Source organism: Bufo gargarizans, chromosome 1 (genome assembly GCF_014858855.1).
Source record: "Bufo gargarizans isolate SCDJY-AF-19 chromosome 1, ASM1485885v1, whole genome shotgun sequence".
In the NCBI taxonomy this organism is placed as follows: domain Eukaryota; kingdom Metazoa; phylum Chordata; class Amphibia; order Anura; family Bufonidae; genus Bufo; species Bufo gargarizans.
Window position 1 is genome coordinate 212,653,796 of NC_058080.1, and position 19,020 is coordinate 212,672,815.

Consider the following 19,020-nt stretch of genomic DNA (forward strand, 5'->3'; position numbering starts at 1 on the left):
ACTGGGTTACTTAGTGTGGCTGTAAAGCCAATCTGGGCCGGTTCTTATTGGGAGCAGCCAAAGAGCAAGGTGGGTGGCTGTTCCCCACGTCCAGGCCAGGTGGATGCCCTCTCACCAGCCTCCCCTGGTTATGCAGGTGTTCACCCTCACGGGCTTGAACAAAGGGGGGGGGGGGGATATGTGAGGAAGTGACAGGCCTCATGGTTGTTAGGGGAGATATATGGCAGGATTTGCTGTGTCTTCCCCAGAATCACCAGGTCTGAAGAAAGACCAGGTGCAGTAATCACCTGGGGATAAAGAAATCCTCAGAGTGAGAGAGGGTGGGGACTTGCACACAGAAGGCTGGAGTGGCCCTGTGTGGTCTGAGCCGAGAGGGCTGAGAGACCACTATCCCCCAAGAGACCCTGGTGTGGGAGCAGCCTGGAGGCTGCTGGAGGTTGGGCTGGGAAAGCCGCATCTCATCACTGGTGTGAACTGTGTTATGCTTTAGGTGAGTCAGGGAAACCTATGTGTTTAGATAGGGCCCAGACGGACAAGGTATTTTATTTTGGCTTTGTGTGTTTTTCTTTATGCCGTGTGCCACAATAAAGCACAGTTTGGCCCCTAAATCCTGGTGTCTGTGAAGAAGTGTGTGTTTGCAACCCCTGGAAAAGAGCTAATCCCCTACATAATCATAAATCAAACTTTCACTTTTTAATACTTGGTTGCAAATCCTTTGCAGTTAATTACAGCCTGAAGTCTGGAACGCATAGACATCACCAGACGCTGGGTTTCATCTCTGGTGATGCTCTGCCGGGCCTCTACTGCAACTGTAGTCAGTTCCTGCTTGTTCTTGGGGCATTTTCCCTTCAGTTTTGTGTTCAGCAAGTGAAATGCATGCTCAATCGGATTCAAGTCAGGTAATTGACTTGGCCATTGCATAACATTCCACTTCTTTCCCTTAAAAAACTCTTTGGTTGCTTTTGCAGTATGCTTTGGGTCATTGTCCATCTGCACTGTGAAGCGCAATCCAATGAGTTCTGAAGCATTTGGCTGAATATGAGCGGATAATATTGCCCGAAACACTTTAGAATTCATCCTGCTGCTTTTGTCAGCAGTCACATCATCAATACATACAAGAGAACCAGTTCCATTGGCAGCCATACATGCCCATGCCATGACACTACCACCACCATGCTTCACTGATGAGGTGGTATGCTTAGGATCATGAGCAGTTCCTTTCCTTCTCCATACTCTTCTCTTCCCATCACTCTGGTTCAAGTTGATCTTGGTCTCATCTGTCCATAGGATGTTGTTCCAGAACTATGAAGGCTTTTCTAGATGTTGTTTGGCAAACTCTAATCTGGCCTTCCTGTTTTTGAGGCTCACCAATGGTTTACATCTTGTGGTGAACCCGCTGTATTCACTCTGGTGAAGTCTGCTCTTGATTGTTTTCTTCACCAGGGAAAGAATTCTTCAGTCATCCTCCACAGTTGTTTTCCGCAGTCTTCCGGGTCTTTTGGTGTTGCTGAGCTCACCGGTGTGTTCCTTCTTTTTAAGAATTTTCCAAACCGTTCTTTTGGCCATGCCTAATGTTGGGTTTGTTTTTCTTTTTCAGCCTAATGATGGCTTACTTCACTGATAGTGACAGCTCTTTGGATCTCATCTTGAGAGTTGACAGCAACAGATTCCAAATGCAAATAGCAAACTTGAAATGAAATCTGGACCTTTTATCTGCTCATTGTAATTGGGATAATGAGAGAATAACACACACCTGGCCATGGAACAGCTGAGAAGCCAATCGTCCCATTACTTTTGGTTCCTTAACAAGTGGGAGGCACATATGCAAACTGTTGTAATTCCTACACCGTTCACCTGATTTGGATGTAAATACCCTCAAATTAAAGCTGACAGTCTGCAGTTAAAGCACATCTTGTTTGTTTCGTTTCAAATCCATTATGGTGGTGTATAGAGCCAAAAATGTTAGAATTGTGTCGATGTCCCAATATTTATGGACCTGACTGTATAATTCATACTACAGTATGTGAGAGATGTCAGGACCTGATAAGTCAATCTTGGACTTCTCAAGGGTTCTGGTCAGTTTAGGAGATAATTTAGTTGCTTACTCTTCCTAATTTACATGATGGCAGAATTGTGACATTTATTGAAAGGAGTAGGTCACCTATTTATAATGCCACGTGGTTAAAAAGGACCTGCCATGTTCTTACACTGAATCTGACTGCATATCTTTACAGCTAGCTCTTCACTGATTCCAGCGCTTTTCTTTCCTAGTCTGCCTCATTTGCCTGTACTCGGTGCCATTAGGGAATTGTCATGTGGGTGTTTCCACCACCCAATTTCTGTGGCTCATTGTTGGGTGCAGAAAATAACAACACTGATTACCGTATGTGTGAACAGTGTGCACTAAAAGAAAACAAATTGCCAATCCCAAAGGGCTTTTTTTTTTTTTCTAGAGCATTATTCCATATTGCATACTGTCCAAGATCAAAGTATTATAAGGCTGATGCCTTTTGCTGTTTATAATCCTCTGACTCAATCCTCTGCTTGGAACATGGTAAATGCTGGTGTTGCAATCTTACAAAAAAACTTCCTTGGTACTTTTCCTGATCTCATAATCTTTCTTAAGGGTGCTTCTTCACACTGTCCCATTAATAAAGGCAATCAAGTTAACAATCCTAGGATGGTCTTCTTTTCTTCCAAAATCAAATCTTTTTGATTGTGCCCAACTGCATAACTTTTTCTCTGCTGAACATTTTTTCTGCCTTGCTCCCAAACTGCTTCCAAAACTCTCCAAATACTTTGCATCTAACTACTGTCCAGAAACCTCCAAAGCTCCCCGTAGTGAGTGCTGGTGGCAGCTAGCTGTGTATTAGAAGGGAAGCAGGAGATTTATCAATGTATTTATGCCAATCAATGTACTTATGCCAGTTGTCTTATGTGAATACATTAAGAAATATGGTGTTCGATCTGAGCTCCATATTTATGAAGCACCTATTCCATTTTACTAACATAAAAGTCGGATAAAGTGGGTGAGACCAGGTTTGACTTCTCTTATTACAATTTCTTTAATTAAACCTTCTTCCGCCTAATAAAAAAAATAAAAAATCATCACAAATCTGAGGCTTTCTGCTCTGCATTCCTCATTGCATGGGGGTGATTGACACATGAATACTATGAAACTAAGTTGGGCAGGAGGGCCCATACTAAGTTTTGCTATGGGGGCCTATAAGATCTGTGTACACACCTGCCACCAAAGATGTAAACAACCCATGAAAATATAACTGTATTGGAAATCATTATGTCTACACAACCAAGAGAGAATGACAGCAATGGATAGAAACCAGATAGAAGAAAGCCCTAACATTTACAAAGAAGGATTCCTTGTGTTTGATTACTTTTTTTTTTTTTGCTACATGAACATCTTTACAAACAGCAAATCTAATGGAGATTGTTTTTCTGATTGATCACGTAGATGCTTTAAGAATCAATGGTAGAGATTAGTACTGACACCGTGTGTTTATTCTAGATTAAATAACATTGACAGGAGATACAATGAACTCGGAAAACACTGTAAAAGGACTTTATCGTCAGACTACACTGTAAAGTACTACAAAATGAACACCAAAAAAGTTCCAGTTGAAAATCAACTTTCCTGAGAGCTTTTATGTTGTATAGCAAAGACTAGCAAAGTCGATAATATTTTAAAACTATATCTAGGCTGTATCCAATATTAAAAAAAAAGTAAAACAATACCATTGCTCATCTCCAAAAGGGTGAATATGGTGCTCAATTAGTTAAAAAAGTTAAAAAGTTAAAAAAAGAAGTAATAAAAATAAAGTTTTACAAAAAATTTAAAGTTTCAAGTAAAAAAACAACATCCTTTTCCCAAAATAAAGTTAATTATATATATTTTTTTAAGCGAAAAAGAGAAAATAAGACATATTAGGTATCGCTGCGTCCGTATCGAACGGCTCTATAAACATATCACATGATCTACCCAATCAGATGAATGCTGTAAAAAAAAAATGAACTGTGCCAAAACAGCCATTTTCTGGTCACCTTTCCTCACAAAAAGTGATCTAAAAGGAGTATTTAGCCCAAAATGGTACCAATCAAACCGTCATTTCATCCTGCAAAAAATAAGACCCTACCTAAGACAATCGCCCAAAAAATAAAAATAAATAGCTCTCAGAAAATGGCAACACCAAAAACAAGATTTTATTCTGTTCAAAAAGGCTTTCACTGTGTAAAACTTAACAAAAATAACAATGATAGACATATTAGGTATTGCTGCATCTGTAACAACCTGCTCTATAACAATATCACATTATATGCCCCCTCAGCTGCAAAAGCCATATGGCGCTCCTTCCCTTCTGAGGCCTGCCATGTGCCCCCACAGCAGTTTACCACCACATATGCGGTGTTACCATATTCAGCAGAAAATGGGTAACGAATTATGGGGTGCTTTTTCTCCTGTTACTCCTTGTGAAAATGAAAATTTTTTGGGGCTAAAGCAACATTTTCTTGGAAGAAGTGAAACTTTTCATTTTCACAACCAAGTGTTTCCAAATACTGTAAAACGATTAGGGGGTCAAAGTGCTCAGTACCCCCTTAATATATTCTTTAGGGGTGTAGTTTCCAAAATGGGGTCACTTTTTGAGGGTTTCCACTGTAGGGGTACATCAGGGTCTCTTCAAACAAAATGGTGCCTAAAAACCATTCTAGCAAAATCTGTCTCCAAAATCCATATGGCGCTCCTTTCCTTCTGACCACTGCATCGTGCCCATAGGGCAGTTTACCGCCACATATGGGGTATTTCTGTAAACTGCAGAATCAGAGTAATATATATTGAGGTCTATTTTGCTGTTAACCCTTGCTGTGTCGCAGGAAAAAAATTATTAACATAAAAAAAATCTACCAAAAAAGTGAAATTTTGAAATTTCACCTCCATTTTCCTTTAATTCTTGTGAAACACCTCAAGGGTTAACAAAGTTTGTAACATCAGTTTTGAATAATTTGAGGAGTGTAGTTTCTAAAATGGGGTCATTTATGGGTGGTTTCCATTACGTAAGCCCCTCAAAATCACTTTATAGCTAAATTGGTGCTTAGAAAAATGGTTTTGGAAATGTTGAAAATTAGAAAAATGGCTTCTAAACTTCTAAGGCTTCTAACATAAATAACAAATAACAAAAATAAAATGACATTTACAAAATGATGCCAGCATAAATAATACATATAGAGAATGTTGATTGATAACTATTTTATGAGAAATTACTATACTATCTGTTTTAAAAGTAGAAAAATTCTAATTTAGAAAATCATGAATTTTTCCAAATTTGTTGTAGATTTGGGATTATTTTATAAATAAAGGTGAAAAATATCGACTCAAATTTACCACTGTCATGAGAAAACAATCTCAGAATGGCATGGATAAGTAAAAGTGTTCCAAAGTTATTACCACATAAAGTGGGATTTAAGGTGAAAAGTGATTTGGTACTGAATGGGCTAAAAATGCTGCCATATGTTTTTGTTTGCTATCTTTAAACAAAAAACATAAAATCCTGCAGTTTTTGCACTGGCCACTCAGCCTAATAATAGGAGCCACTTCTTGGTCTGCACTTTGGTTTTTACTATAGTTACCTGCTTATCTAAAAAATAAGCAAAACAATACCATTGCCCATCTCTAAAAGGGTGAAGATGTTGCTCAGAACTGTGAGACCTCTCTGTCCAACTGGAAGACACTTACGGGCACATTTATTAAGATCAGCGTATTAGACACAGTCTTAATAAAGCCCTGTGCTGGTGATATCATTACAGGCAGGATTAGAATGACAGATAAGACAGTATTCACCATTCACAATAGGTGATTGTCCGAGCTTATCTAGTCTTTCCTTGCACAGGTCACAGAGCATGCCTAGAAAACTCTCCCATAGAAGTCAATAGGGTCCCCTCCTGACCATTGTGTCTATGGGCCATGTGACTGCGTAAAGCTATTTTTTTTTTAATGCTTTCTAAATGCTGTTAACAGCAGCTCAGGCAAGATCGCAGCCCCATAATCATGTTCAGGAAAAAGAACAAAAAAAAATCTGCAATCAGAAAATAAAGAAGAGATTAGAAAAAAGGATATTTGCTGCTAAGTGGTTTTAACTGGCAGAAAAAAAAGTGATACATTTCCTTTAAACTGTTGTGAGTGTTCTTTATTTATTTAAGGGGTTTGGTCTGGGTTTGTATTTACTTAAGCAGCCTGTGGTCTGTATTTGTTTGATCAGGGTATGTATTTATTTTACTGTTTATTCTGGGGTTGTCAGCAGAAGTCGTCAAGTGGTCTGGGCTGCATGGAGTAGAAAAAAAGATTTACAGAACACCTGTCACCTCCCTTAACATGTCTGTTATAGTAAATATTTGTGTTCAACAAAAAGTATACAAAAAAGTATCTTTGTAGCCCATACCTAATTGACAACTAGGTGTAACAATTTCCAAAATCAAGAGCATATAGTCTGATTCTGTCAGCAATGATTGGACACTGTTAGCGTAAAGATGAACCATGCTTTGACATGGGAATGGTAACACCCAGTTGTCAAAGTTAGCAGAGAAGGGTGGTGTTGAATCATGGTGGGGCAGTGGTGGGGAAGGGAAAGCCCATGTTTTGTGAAAAGCTCTGAGCTTCTGGTCTACTTAATCCACCAGTGTATTTACAATCCTCAAATTATAGTGCTATACAATCAACTACACTACAGATCAGTTTGAAATGGAAGATAAACTTAAAGTGTTATATGTTTTACATATTCCTTACCTTTTCACAAATATCTGTAGGATATCAAGTGATTTTTCAATAAGAGCAACAACTTCTGAGTAGGGTATGTCAGTGCAATTTGTCCCATTGATAGAGATTACCTCATCTCCCTCACATAATCCGGCATTAGAGGCCTTACTCATACTGCGGACCTAAAACAAGACAAGAAAAAATCATGTGACTATTCATGGCTTTTACCAGTTAGATACTGCAATCATGAAACTTCTGATTGCCATGTGAAATATGCCAAAGATTACCCATGTATAAACTAGGACTGAAAATATAGGGATCTCCAACCAAACTTAACTCTTTCTTTTTTATTAGCAAATAACTATCGTCCTATACTAAGTTTACATCAGGTTGGATGACCTCTTTTGCTAAGTACCACAATAAAAAGTAACCGGTAACAATTTGAAAAGAAACAAAAAATTGTACTAAATGTCCAAATATTTTACTCCTGGATCTTAAGCTAGATTTGTAGTAGTGCAGATCTGGCCTTGGTAGAGCACCAATAAAATATGCGCAAATAAAATATACATATTAATAATATATTTTTTATTTAAACCACTAATATTAGCTGAAATGTCAGAAGTTTCCAGGATTTAGGCCCTGTTCATACTACGTCTATTGATGTTGGGATTTGACACTTCTAAGTGGCTGTTCATGTGGCCAGTGGTTTATAGCTTTGACTGTGCCAAGAAAGGACATGTCCTTTCTTGGCTGGATCACTGCTTTAAACTAGTGATGAGTGGCAGGAGCAATATTTGAATTTGCAATATTTCATGAATATTTGGGCGAATATTCATCATATTTGCGATAATTTTCTTGATTGCGAAAATCGGCAATGTAATATGCGCGTATTGCGCGCACAATACAGGTGTGGGTCACAGTTGCTACTTTTTTTAAGCTGCTAGAAGTTTCCTGAGACTGGAGAAAATGGTTGGCACGGCAGAGCATTACAATAGCTTTATATGCAGATAGAGTGCTCTGATATATTGACGATTGCACAAATTGGCAATTAATGATGCGCATATTTTTGCGCAATACGTGCAACTTCACATTTTAGCAGGTCTGACTACATACTGATTGGTGCACTAAGTATTGTCACACTACCTAACACCCTGCACTGGAACCTATCAGCTACACTATATCACCATCTAACCTACACTGACTATCCCCACTAACTATCTGTATTATATATATGTAAGCTAACTAACTACTAACTAACTAACTAACTATCTAATGTAATTAAACAGTAAAGCACAGAGCACAGCAATAACACTGCTATCTCTCTCAGAACTCCATAAAACTACAGAAAATGGCTGCTGGGGAGGTTCTTATATAGTAAGGGGTAGGCAACTTTCCTATGGGTTGCTAGGGATGTTGCTAAGCTCAGACAAAGACATTGCAGCCTTCTCATTGGCCCACAAGCAAGAAGGGAAGTTACTGATGAAAAAAAAAAATCTAGAATATTCGAGAATACGACTATATAGCACTATATTAAAATTTGCGATTCGAATTCGCGCCCAACACTACTCTAAACCGTACAGCCGCTGGCATTCTTTGGTCATGGAATCTGCTCAAAATTTCCAGTGGGACCTTTGGGCTTTTTGCACAGGTAAGGTGGCCTTCACAAGCAGAAGATTTTGTTGCAGAATATTTCTGCAACCGAAAATCAGTTCCTTTTATCTGAATGCCAAAATTCATATGATTGCCACCAAAACAACCCTTCTCAGAACTTATCTGCTAAAAAATCTTCCACTTGTGAAGGCAACTTTAGCCTGCTACAGACAAGTGAGGATATACAGAACAACGTTTATTACTTTTCTCAGGGAAAGTATATTTATGATATTCACATAGATCAGATTACAACACAAAGAGCATCGGTCAGCATGATCAACCATACTAAACCAGGCCTACTGCAGCAATTAGAGGTGTCCTGTTAGAGAAATGTGTAATTTCCTTTTTGTGTTAGTGAGGTGCTCGGAGCTCCGATGGGCTGGAGCACCATTTCACCATCTCCTCTCCCCCTGGTTACTTCCCCTGGCACATTGATTGAGAGGGCAAGGCATCTTCATTGTTCGGATGCTTGGTCCTGAAATCTTAGGCATGCACCGGCGAGAGTATAGTTGGTACAGTTCAGATCTCATATCAGGGTCTCTCCTGAGATCTGTGCATGCGTGAGATTTCACGGCCAGGCATCCGAACCACCAGGATGCCTGATTCTGACGATAGTAATGCAATAATGTATAAACCATGCATACTACTAGCACTAATACATATCCTAAAAGTTTTGTTCTATTGTAAACAATGGTTTTCATTGACCAAGAGATTTTCCAACTTGAGAAATTAGGAAACAACTCCAAAACATTACCTTTGAGATATGTTTCATTTATTTATTTCTGATGTTTCTAGTTGAGTGGAAGGCTGTTTTCATACATAGTGAAGGACATTTATCAAAACTAATGTAAAGTAGAACTGGCTTAGTTGCTCATAGCAACCAATCAGATTCCATCTTTCATTTTTCAGAGCTCCTTTGGCAACCATGCCAGTTTTCCTTTACATTTGATAAATCTCCCCCATAGTGTTAGGTTAGCTTTCTCAAATGGAAATATTAGATTTTCACAGGACACTGCTTCCTAAAGGGTTATTTCCATCAACTGGTGGATGCACTGTTGTGCCCCCTGTAGGCATGTCCTAGCGATATGCCAGCATTTTTGTGATAGGAATAACCATTTAATGAGGCTGACTAATTTAAAAAAGAGTGAATATGACTCAATTTCACCAGGAAATTATCTATTAAACCAGGCACAATGCCTTGTAGCTCATCTAAATGTAATGAGACATTTCACTTAGTGATCAGCTGCTTCATTCTGTAAAAAAAGTGCTTTTGATCTGAAAGCAAATGAGCGATTAAGTGCAATGAGGGTGGGTCCAAGCCACATGCTCCTCCTGCTTCCTCTGCCAACCCACACTCTTCTTCTTGATTGGCAGAGCCAAGCGAGATGACTATGCAGGAACCTGGCCCTGTCAATCATGCAGGGCCATATCTACCATGAAGGGAGATGAGTTCTTTGCCGCAGGTAACTGCCGAACTGCATTTGAGGGCTCCTGTCCCTTCCTTTCAGCCTTAGCCTGTGGCTTGCATCTATATACTGGCACTACAGGGGGCATTACATACTGGCCCTACAGGAGAAGCATTATATACTGGGGGCATTATATACTATACTGGCACTACAGGGGGAGCATTATATACTGAGGCCAATGTATACTGGCACTACAAGGGGAGGATTATATACTGGCATTACAGATGAACCACTATATACTGGCACCTCAGGGGGCATTGTATACTGGCACTATAGGGGAGATTGTATAGTGCCACTATAGGGGGACCATTATATACTGGCATTAAGTGGGGTTCATTATATACTGGCAATATGAGGGGAATAATATAGATAGAAAGATAGATAGATAAATAGATAGATAGATACACTACAGGCATTATATACTGGCACTTCAGGGGGAGAATTATATACTAGCACTGCAGGGGGCATTATATACTAGTGCTACAGAGGGAGCATTATATAATGGGGGGCATTATATTTTTGAAGCGGTGACATGACTGCACTGTATGTTCATACCCATAAGTAAATTTTTTCCATGTGCAGAACCACAGAACCCTTACATTATGAAAAATAAGAAAAATCGGTGTGGTACTAAAAAGGAGAAACACCATAATACACAAGACTGCATTGTATCAGTAAATGGCACTAGTAGGGTATGGCCACACATGGCATAAATGCTTCAGGGGAAGAAGTACAGCAATTTTTATTATAAATCTTGGATAAATCTAGAATTGTGTGCTTCCTGCTTAAATTTTTGAAATGCCACAAATAAACCTATGTGAACACCATGTGAAAAGCTAAAACGGCCGATTGCTTATCCCAGCGACCCCGTAGAAGTCTGCCTGCAGAAAGAAAACGCAATTCAAAGGGAAAACAAAGTAGAACTTTTTGCACGTGTCTCCAAAATTTGCAACTCTTTGAAGGCAGAATTGTGAAGTGTAGGGCATGATAAATTCCCTCATAGGTGAGTAGGCATCATAAGAAGTCTGTGCGATTTATTTCAGCACACTCAGATATAAAGTGTATACTGTCAATTCTGTATACTGTAAACTCGGGTGGCAAAGGTTACAAAGAGTACCAGTCATGAAACCGTATGGCGTGATGTACCCATTATGATGCTGCCAGTGATATGATCATTGCCTGTTATAGAACTATGTGGTGAACTACTCTGTGTATTTCATGCCTAGTAGGTTTTGTTTTTTGCACTTTTTTTTCCACATGAATCACTTTGTTTCCTTTCCTGAAGATGCACATTACTGAAAATCTCAGCACTACCATTTCAGAGAGACCTTCTTTCTTGTAACTGTAATACACAGTACATGATGTGACATGATATGGAGGTTTTATAGACGCGGAGGATGCCAAACACTATAATCCCAGCATTTACTAATAAGGAATGGTATTCAGAGTTTTTCCCCGGTGTAAGAATGTAAATAGCTTGGCAATATTCAAAGCAACAAGGAAAGAGATGTTAATGCGAAATCCTGTGAAACAATGTTTCATCTGCCAGATAGTTCCATTAAGATTTAAGTTTCCAGAGTCTGTGATGAGGAAATCTAAATATTAGTAACAATGATTGCATGTAAGTGATGTATAATTACAGGCAGCATCAAAGGCGCTTACACACCAGCACTTTTTCTAAATTAAATACTGGATATAGAAGTATTGTACCATAGAGGTAAATGTAGTGGAGCAAAGTGTGATATGATCCCTCTGCTATGGGATGTTCTATGACCAGAACTGCACACATGTTGATAGCTCCTTTTATATAAGCGAGGACTGAATTGGCTGCATCATTAAAGGGGTTAAGCCATGTTTAAAAGTTATTCCCTCTGCCAGTGGCGTACATAGAGAAATAAGGGTCCCATAGCATGGATCAAACCAGGCCCCCCATACAGGGCAGAAGGGTTCCTGCCTAAACCCTTTTCAATGACTCGTGGGCCATTTTTCCACTGCCTCACTTCCTAAGAGTTGTTCCTTTAGAGGGTAGAGTCCTGACCAAGTTTTCACCTCCAGTAGAATAGTGTTGAGCGCGAATATTCGAATTGCGTATTTTAATCGGGAATATCGCCACTTCGAGGATTCGTGAATATTTAGAATATAGTGCTGTATATTCGTATTCGCAAATAGTGTTGATTCCGAATGTTCTAATTGCGAATTTATCGCAAATATTGGCACTTAGCAACATTCCTAGCAAACAATAGGAAAGTTGCCTACCCCTTAGTGTTGATCGTGAATATTCTAATCGCAAATTTTTAGAGCAAATAAATTACATTGCCGATTTTCGCAATCAAGTAAATAATGACTGGAGATCAAGAATTCTAGAATTTGCAAATTTATGGAGAATATTCAACCAAAAATTTGCAAAATATCGCAAATTCGAATATTGCCTATGCCAGGCATGCTCAACCTGCGGCCCTCCAGCTGTTGCAAAACTACAATTCCCAGCATGCCTGTACAGCCTACAGCTATCAGCCTACAGCAGCGCATTGTGGGAGTTGTAGTTTTACAACAGCTGGAGGACCACAGGTTGAGCATGCCTGGCCTATGCCACTCATCGCTACAGTAGAAGAGGAGACAATCCCAACTAAGACTGGGCCTCCTCTTGCTCTGGGTCTCATAGCAGTGGTATGGTCTGCCGTTATGGTAGTTACGCCCCTGCCCTCTACACAGGAGATGGAAAAACTAGCTGATTCTTGGAGGTCCAACTGCTGGTACACCCACCAATCCCAAGAATGGGGGTCCCATTTAGCCACCTGAATAGAGTGGGAGGTGGAGCATGCATACTGCCACTCCATTTATTCTGTATAGGATTCCTGGAGATTGCCAAATGCCATACTCAGCTATCTGTAGAGGCAGGTGCAGGAAAGGGACCCCCAGGTAGTTATTGCCAATTCTAGGCATTGGGGATAACTTTTAAACTTAGTTTAATTACTTTAAGGAGATGTAGGTTGCTCTTGGGTCATGCGGAAGTTCCACTGGAAATGAATAACCATACAATGAAAATGTAGGCTCTATATACATTAAGGGCTTCTTCACACACACATTTTTCTGGTATTTTTTGTTAACTTAAAAACACCATAGAAACTACTTGCATTTTTTTCCATACTGCATGTAACTTTTATGGCATCCATTAATTCATTTCTATTTAGTGCCATTTTTGTCTAAACAACTGGGTGAAGAACTTTTTTTTTCTGCCATTCTGTTCTCTATAGAGGAGATGTTGAAATGGCAGAAAAAATGCTAAAAGCTTCAACATGCTGTGTTAAAAAAGAAAACACTAGAGACCTAAAAACACAACCTAATTATATAAAACACTACTACCAAAAAAATGGTTGTGTGTCCTGCATTTAATATTTCCCATAATCCTTCAGCTAACATGAGATTGGTGGGGATACAACTCTTGGCACCCCACCAATCAGCTGTTTGGAGAGGCTGCAGTGTTTCTGCTGTGGTCTATTCATTGTTCACACCAGTTCATCTCCTTGCACACCATCTACCCATTAGTGGTGGTGCAGAATATTGAAGCTTTGCCACTTTCAAGTGAACAGTACAAAGTAAGGGCATGCAAGTAGATGGTAAAATGTAAACAACAAAGAGGCTTCTTCAATCAGCTGATCGACAGGAGTGCCAGAACTGGACTGAGGCTCCTTGTCTTTGTTTTGTGCACCCAACCATGGCAATATAATGTATAATGGAGCGCCTTCTTTGTCTCAATTATTTTTGGTTTTATGTTCTGTAGGAAGGTGCAAGTGACCATTGTTGATGGAAGGTATGTGTCACTGAGGTTCCTAGCATCGGTGGAGCAAGAGCCAGTTTTCAGGTGTCAGCAGCAGTTGCTGTTTGACACCTTGCTATTTAGTATAGCTGTCATAGCTGATCCGGAATGGCTCTTACTGGGAGTAGTCAAAGTGCTAGGTGGGTGACTACTCCCCACGTTCCAGGCCGGGTCTTGACTAGCCTATATATAAAAAAAACAGCCAGCAGTGTCAGCTGGTGGTAATTACCTCTCTCTCTGACAGAGGAGCTCTGGCAATCGCTGGATTGGGATCTGAGCCGTGTGCTACCCTGGAGGCCTGAGTTTGGGAGGTCTGCTCTGTCCTGGGCAATGCCGATCGGGTGTGAACTAACACCTAGGATAACAGGTGACTGTTTTGCTGTATGAACTGTCTAGGTGTGAACGAACACCAAAACTGCAAATGGACTGTCATACTGTTTTGTTGCCATAAGTGTGAATAAAACACTGAAGTTTTTGAGTTACAAACTGGTCTTTGCCTCTATACTGCATCCACTTGTTGTCCTGTATTTACCTGAAGCTCAGTATTTTTAGACCTTTTTTTTTCACAGAGACTTAGTGTTCCTAAAGCTTCATGCCCGTCATTACTACCATACAGTCTCAGATTGGGGTTCCTCGGGCCCACCAGAGGAGATTTGTTTCTTATATTGTCTATAAAGTCTAATAAATTTTAAATCAATGCAATAGACTCTAGTAGCAAGAGACTTTTTCCCAATTTTTTTTCACTTGGGCCTTTGGGGCCCACTATGGTATCAGAGCGTGGGCCCACTGGAGGATCCTCCGGTACTCTGGGGGGCCAGTCTAATCCTGCTGCCATATAATTGTACAGTAATTGTGAATAGCAATATTGCAGTATACCATCCAAATTATAATCTCATACAACTCCCATTTAATAGTCAATTGTCAATCTCTGTCCTGCCTTCTTAGGACCTGAATCACAGATGCCATTTAAAGATTTGGTCTGTGACCATGACTATCCTGTTTATGCAAAGTATCTTCTTCAAAATGTTCTTGTCTGAACCCTGCTGCCAACTACATGAGTATTATTGTATATGTAGGTGAATATTACATTGTAGAATCCTAGTTTTTATTAGCCAAATCAAAAGTGTTTAAAATGTCTCAGCCACTAGTGGTGGTAATCAGATACCCTTGGCAGCAAAAGGGTCAAGAATTTCAGTGCTCTACACTACAGCACATTTATTTTACTAAAGTACTTGAGAATTAAAGGGTCATAGATAAGTTATTTTGAAGAAGTACACCTAGTTTTAACATCTGAAGAAAAGTATTTTTAATATTATACACTATACAATGAGAATGCATTTACATTACAAAAAAAAAAATAGGATCTTTTAGTAGAATCCACTTCCTTCAAAACTCACTTAAGGCTACTTTCACACTGGGGATTTGGCTTTCCATTTGTGAAATCCGTCATGGGCTCTCACCAGCGGTCCAAAACGGATCAGTTTTGCCCTAATCCATTCTGAATGGAAAAGGATCTGCTCAGAATGCATCAGTTTGCCTCTGTTCAGTCACCATTCCGCTCTGGAGACGGACACCAAAACGCTGCCTGCAGCGTTTTGCTGTCCGCCTGACGAAACTGAGCCAAAAGGATCAGTAAGTCATTGGGGACGGATCAGTTTTCTCTGACTCAATAGAAAAGAGATCTGTCCTCCATTGGATCTTTCAATGGAGTTCATGACGGATCCGTCATGGCTATAGAAGAAATAATACAACCGGATCCGTTCGTGATAGATGTATGCGGTTGTATTATAGTAGTGGAAGCGTTTTTGCAGATCCATGACGGATCCGCAAAAAACGCTAGTGTGAAAGTAGTCTAACACAAAACAGACTAAAGATGTAGCAATCATTAACTACACTTAACATGTTAAATACACAGTTGCAGCAAGCGTTGACACGTTCAATGACCTTTGTTGCATTAAGTGTCAAGTATCTTGGTGGACTTATGTCTTTTTTTTTAATAACTTTGTAACTATATAACTAATATATATATATATATATAATAGCAGGAAAGTCCAGAATGCACTCCAAAATAAAAGTGAAAAAAGTGATTTATTCACCCATAACAGGCACAACTCGCGACGTTTCGGCTCGCAGAGCCTTTCTCAAGCATTGAAACAGTGAAAGTGAGGGTATTATAAAAAAAATAATAATAATTTTTTATAATACCCTCACTTTCACTGTTTCAATGCTTGAGAAAGGCTCTGCGAGCCGAAACGTCGCGAGTTGTGCCTGTTATGGGTGAATAAATCACTTTTTTCACTTTTATTTTGGAGTGCATTCTGGACTTTCCTGCTATTATAACAATTGAGGTATGCCGCTACCTTATACCGGATAGTGCACCCACACCCAGGTTGATGCTCCCGCTGGATTTCTCTGGTTCTATATATATATATATATATATTTGCAGCAACAGCATGTTTAACAGTTTAGTATCAAGTTAATGTCTGCTATATCTGTAGTTCATTTCCTGCAATGAATATGTTGGATTTTACTAAAAGAATCTAAGCCTTGCCTAAAGAGATGTATTTAGAAATACCCCACACTATTATCAAGGAGTTATATTTAGAGAAGTGTATGTTTCCAAGGAGAAGCATTCCTGGTCATATTTAATTAAGTCACTTTAAAGGGACATAAAAAAAAAAAATATCACGCATTAACAGCCTATATGTGAATATTTCATGTCTTTTTTTATTTAAAAAAAAGTGCTTCATTTTTCGGATATGCTGTAATTTTTTAAAGTTGCTCCATGTATTTTACTTCCTGTCCTGGCCCTTTACCTTTCTCTTTGTTCATAATTTTAACACAGCAAATAGCCTCGCTCAAGTTATCAGTCGGACTGTCACTGAGGCTAGAGAGAGCCCCCCCTGCATTGACCAAATTAAAGCATTACACTGTCCAATGCAATGCTTGATAGAACAGATTTATCTAGGTCTACCAAGATAACAAAAGAGCTGTCATACTATTATCCCAAATCTACACCTACTATTATATTGAGGATTACCCTGCAGATAAAATCTTCCCTTCACAGCAGCAGTAAATTGGATTAACTAACTATTTAGGAGGTTTTATCATTTGTATTCAGTGCTACAGAAGGATATTTTTTGTATACATTATTCAATGGCATAGTACAGCCAAAATAAAATAGAAAAATAGCCAAAAATGTTTTCTATTAATATTGAGTTTAAAAATACCCCTATGTGATGGGTATTAGGATAAACGATCCTTCAATTTTGCCTATTGAAAGAAAGTAATCTAACTCTATGCCAAGAATGATTATTATAGGTGTAGCAGAGTTAACAGTCACATCTGGTGGGTTAACACATCTAGTTAACATGTTAATGTTCTAAAGCAAAGCTTCTATAAGATGTCTGAAATGCGCAACATGTCCAGGCTAATACTGGGTGATACATCTTGCCCTCCTTTAGATTGTCTGGCCATATATTGGTTGACTTACTTTGCGACAGAATTTTGTGCAAGCATTTTGTTGCAAAATATTAATCCACACTCTTTCTCACAAAGCTACACCCCTTTCTAATGAAACCATGCACTTGGCAGATGCAGCACTGTGGATTATTCTTTGTGGCTTATTTGCTTTATAAATAAGTCTAAAATTAGATGCACCAAATTGCTTAAAAATACAAGTTTTGGCACAATTTACACCACAGTTCAGCCACAAAATAAAATGTGCACCGCTGCATGCTCACATGTTTCCTCTGCATGGATCCCTTGCAGTCTTTCAAAGTAAGATGTAGAAAAATGTAGGCTTATCCAACACTTCAAAAAATAAAATCTAGACTTTATTCACAGCTAAATCCATAATCTACAACATGATCTAATGGATTATTCTCTAGATCAGGGTTGTCTAACCTGCAGCCCTCCAGCTCTTGCAAAATGACAACTTCCATCATGCCCAGGCAGCCTACAGCTATCAAAGCATGCTGGGAGTTGAAGTTTTGAAAGAGCTGGAGGGGTGCAGGTTGGGGATCCCTGCAAAATAAAGACTGGGTTTTATTTTTGGAAGTGCTGAATCAACCTACATTTTTAATTCTTTGCATAACCTATTCTGCGTTGTCTTAAATATAGGTGAAACTCCAAAAATTTGAATATTGTGCAAAGTTCATTTATTTTAGTAATGCAACTTAAAGGGTGAAACTAACATATGAGATAGACTCATTACATGCAAAGCGAGATATTTCAAGCCTTAATTTGTTATCATTTGGAGGATTATGGCTTATAGCTTATGAAACCCCAAAGTCACAATTTTGAGGTCCCCTTTGCTCAGGGGATATGGATTAATTAGCTGACTAGAGTGTGACACTTTGAGCCTAGAATATTGAACCTTTTTAAAAAATTCTAATTTTAAGCTGCATTAATGCAATTACTTTTAATTTGCATTACTGAAATAAATGGACTTTTGCACAATATTCAAATTTTTCGAGTTTCACCTGTATGATCAAATGACTGAGGTCTTGAAGGCATCTGTAGCAGAATTAGCTGACCGTGACTTTTCTGGAATTGTTCTATGAAGTCAATACACCTGAATACACCTGTAACACTGAGGTATTGGGGGGGGGGGGGGGGGGGGCTACCACAAAACAGATCCCACTTAATACACACAAACACATATGCATGGAAACAAAACTTACTGTTCCAATCTATGGACTCAACCTGGTTTCACCAAATTCTGAACTTTCAATTAAAAAGAATAATAATGGCCCATGATTGCCTCAGTTTTTTCTAGCCTGCAATACTTCATTTTTATTGGTAGTAGATATTGGAAAGCTTCCAATGCAGGGATTGTCCTGGTTTAGGAAAACATCCAAGCACAGCACAACGGTCCACAGGTTATGTGTAGTAGTATAGACCAGTTCCATTCACTTCAATGACACTCGATAAACCAATTATAGCAGGAGATATAAACATGAATGCAATAACTTGCCGGGGGATACACTAAATTTCTGATGAGGCGCACACCTCGTCCTCCCGCAGTCTGTGTGCCTACACTGAACCCCCCCCCTGCCCACACACACACTTTTTTCCCTTCCCCCTCTCTTACCCTCTTCCCATCTCATGCCACCATTTAAAGGGGTTATCCCATGTTGAATGTAAAAAAATCTAAATCTGAAAAATGTAGTACACAACAGTCTCTTTCTAACAAAGCTAGAACCAGCCCTGTACCCCACATGGATCCAGAGATCTCCCCATTTATGGCTCCAGTTGATCAGATAGAGTTATTTCAAGCGGGCAGCTCAAGGAGCATGTCCTTTCTCTGGGGATGGGGGTGT

General features: G+C 39.2%; 1 protein-coding gene across 1 annotated transcript in view; it reads right to left on the reverse strand.

Moving 5' to 3' along the window:
* Positions 1–19,020, reverse strand: part of SYNPO2 (synaptopodin 2) — a 270,414-nt gene that overhangs the window by 92,333 nt on the left and 159,061 nt on the right. The window contains exon 2 of the mRNA XM_044301217.1: positions 6,794–6,945. Coding sequence (XP_044157152.1) covers positions 6,794–6,945 — 152 coding nt within the window. The remainder of the gene's footprint in view (positions 1–6,793; positions 6,946–19,020) is intronic.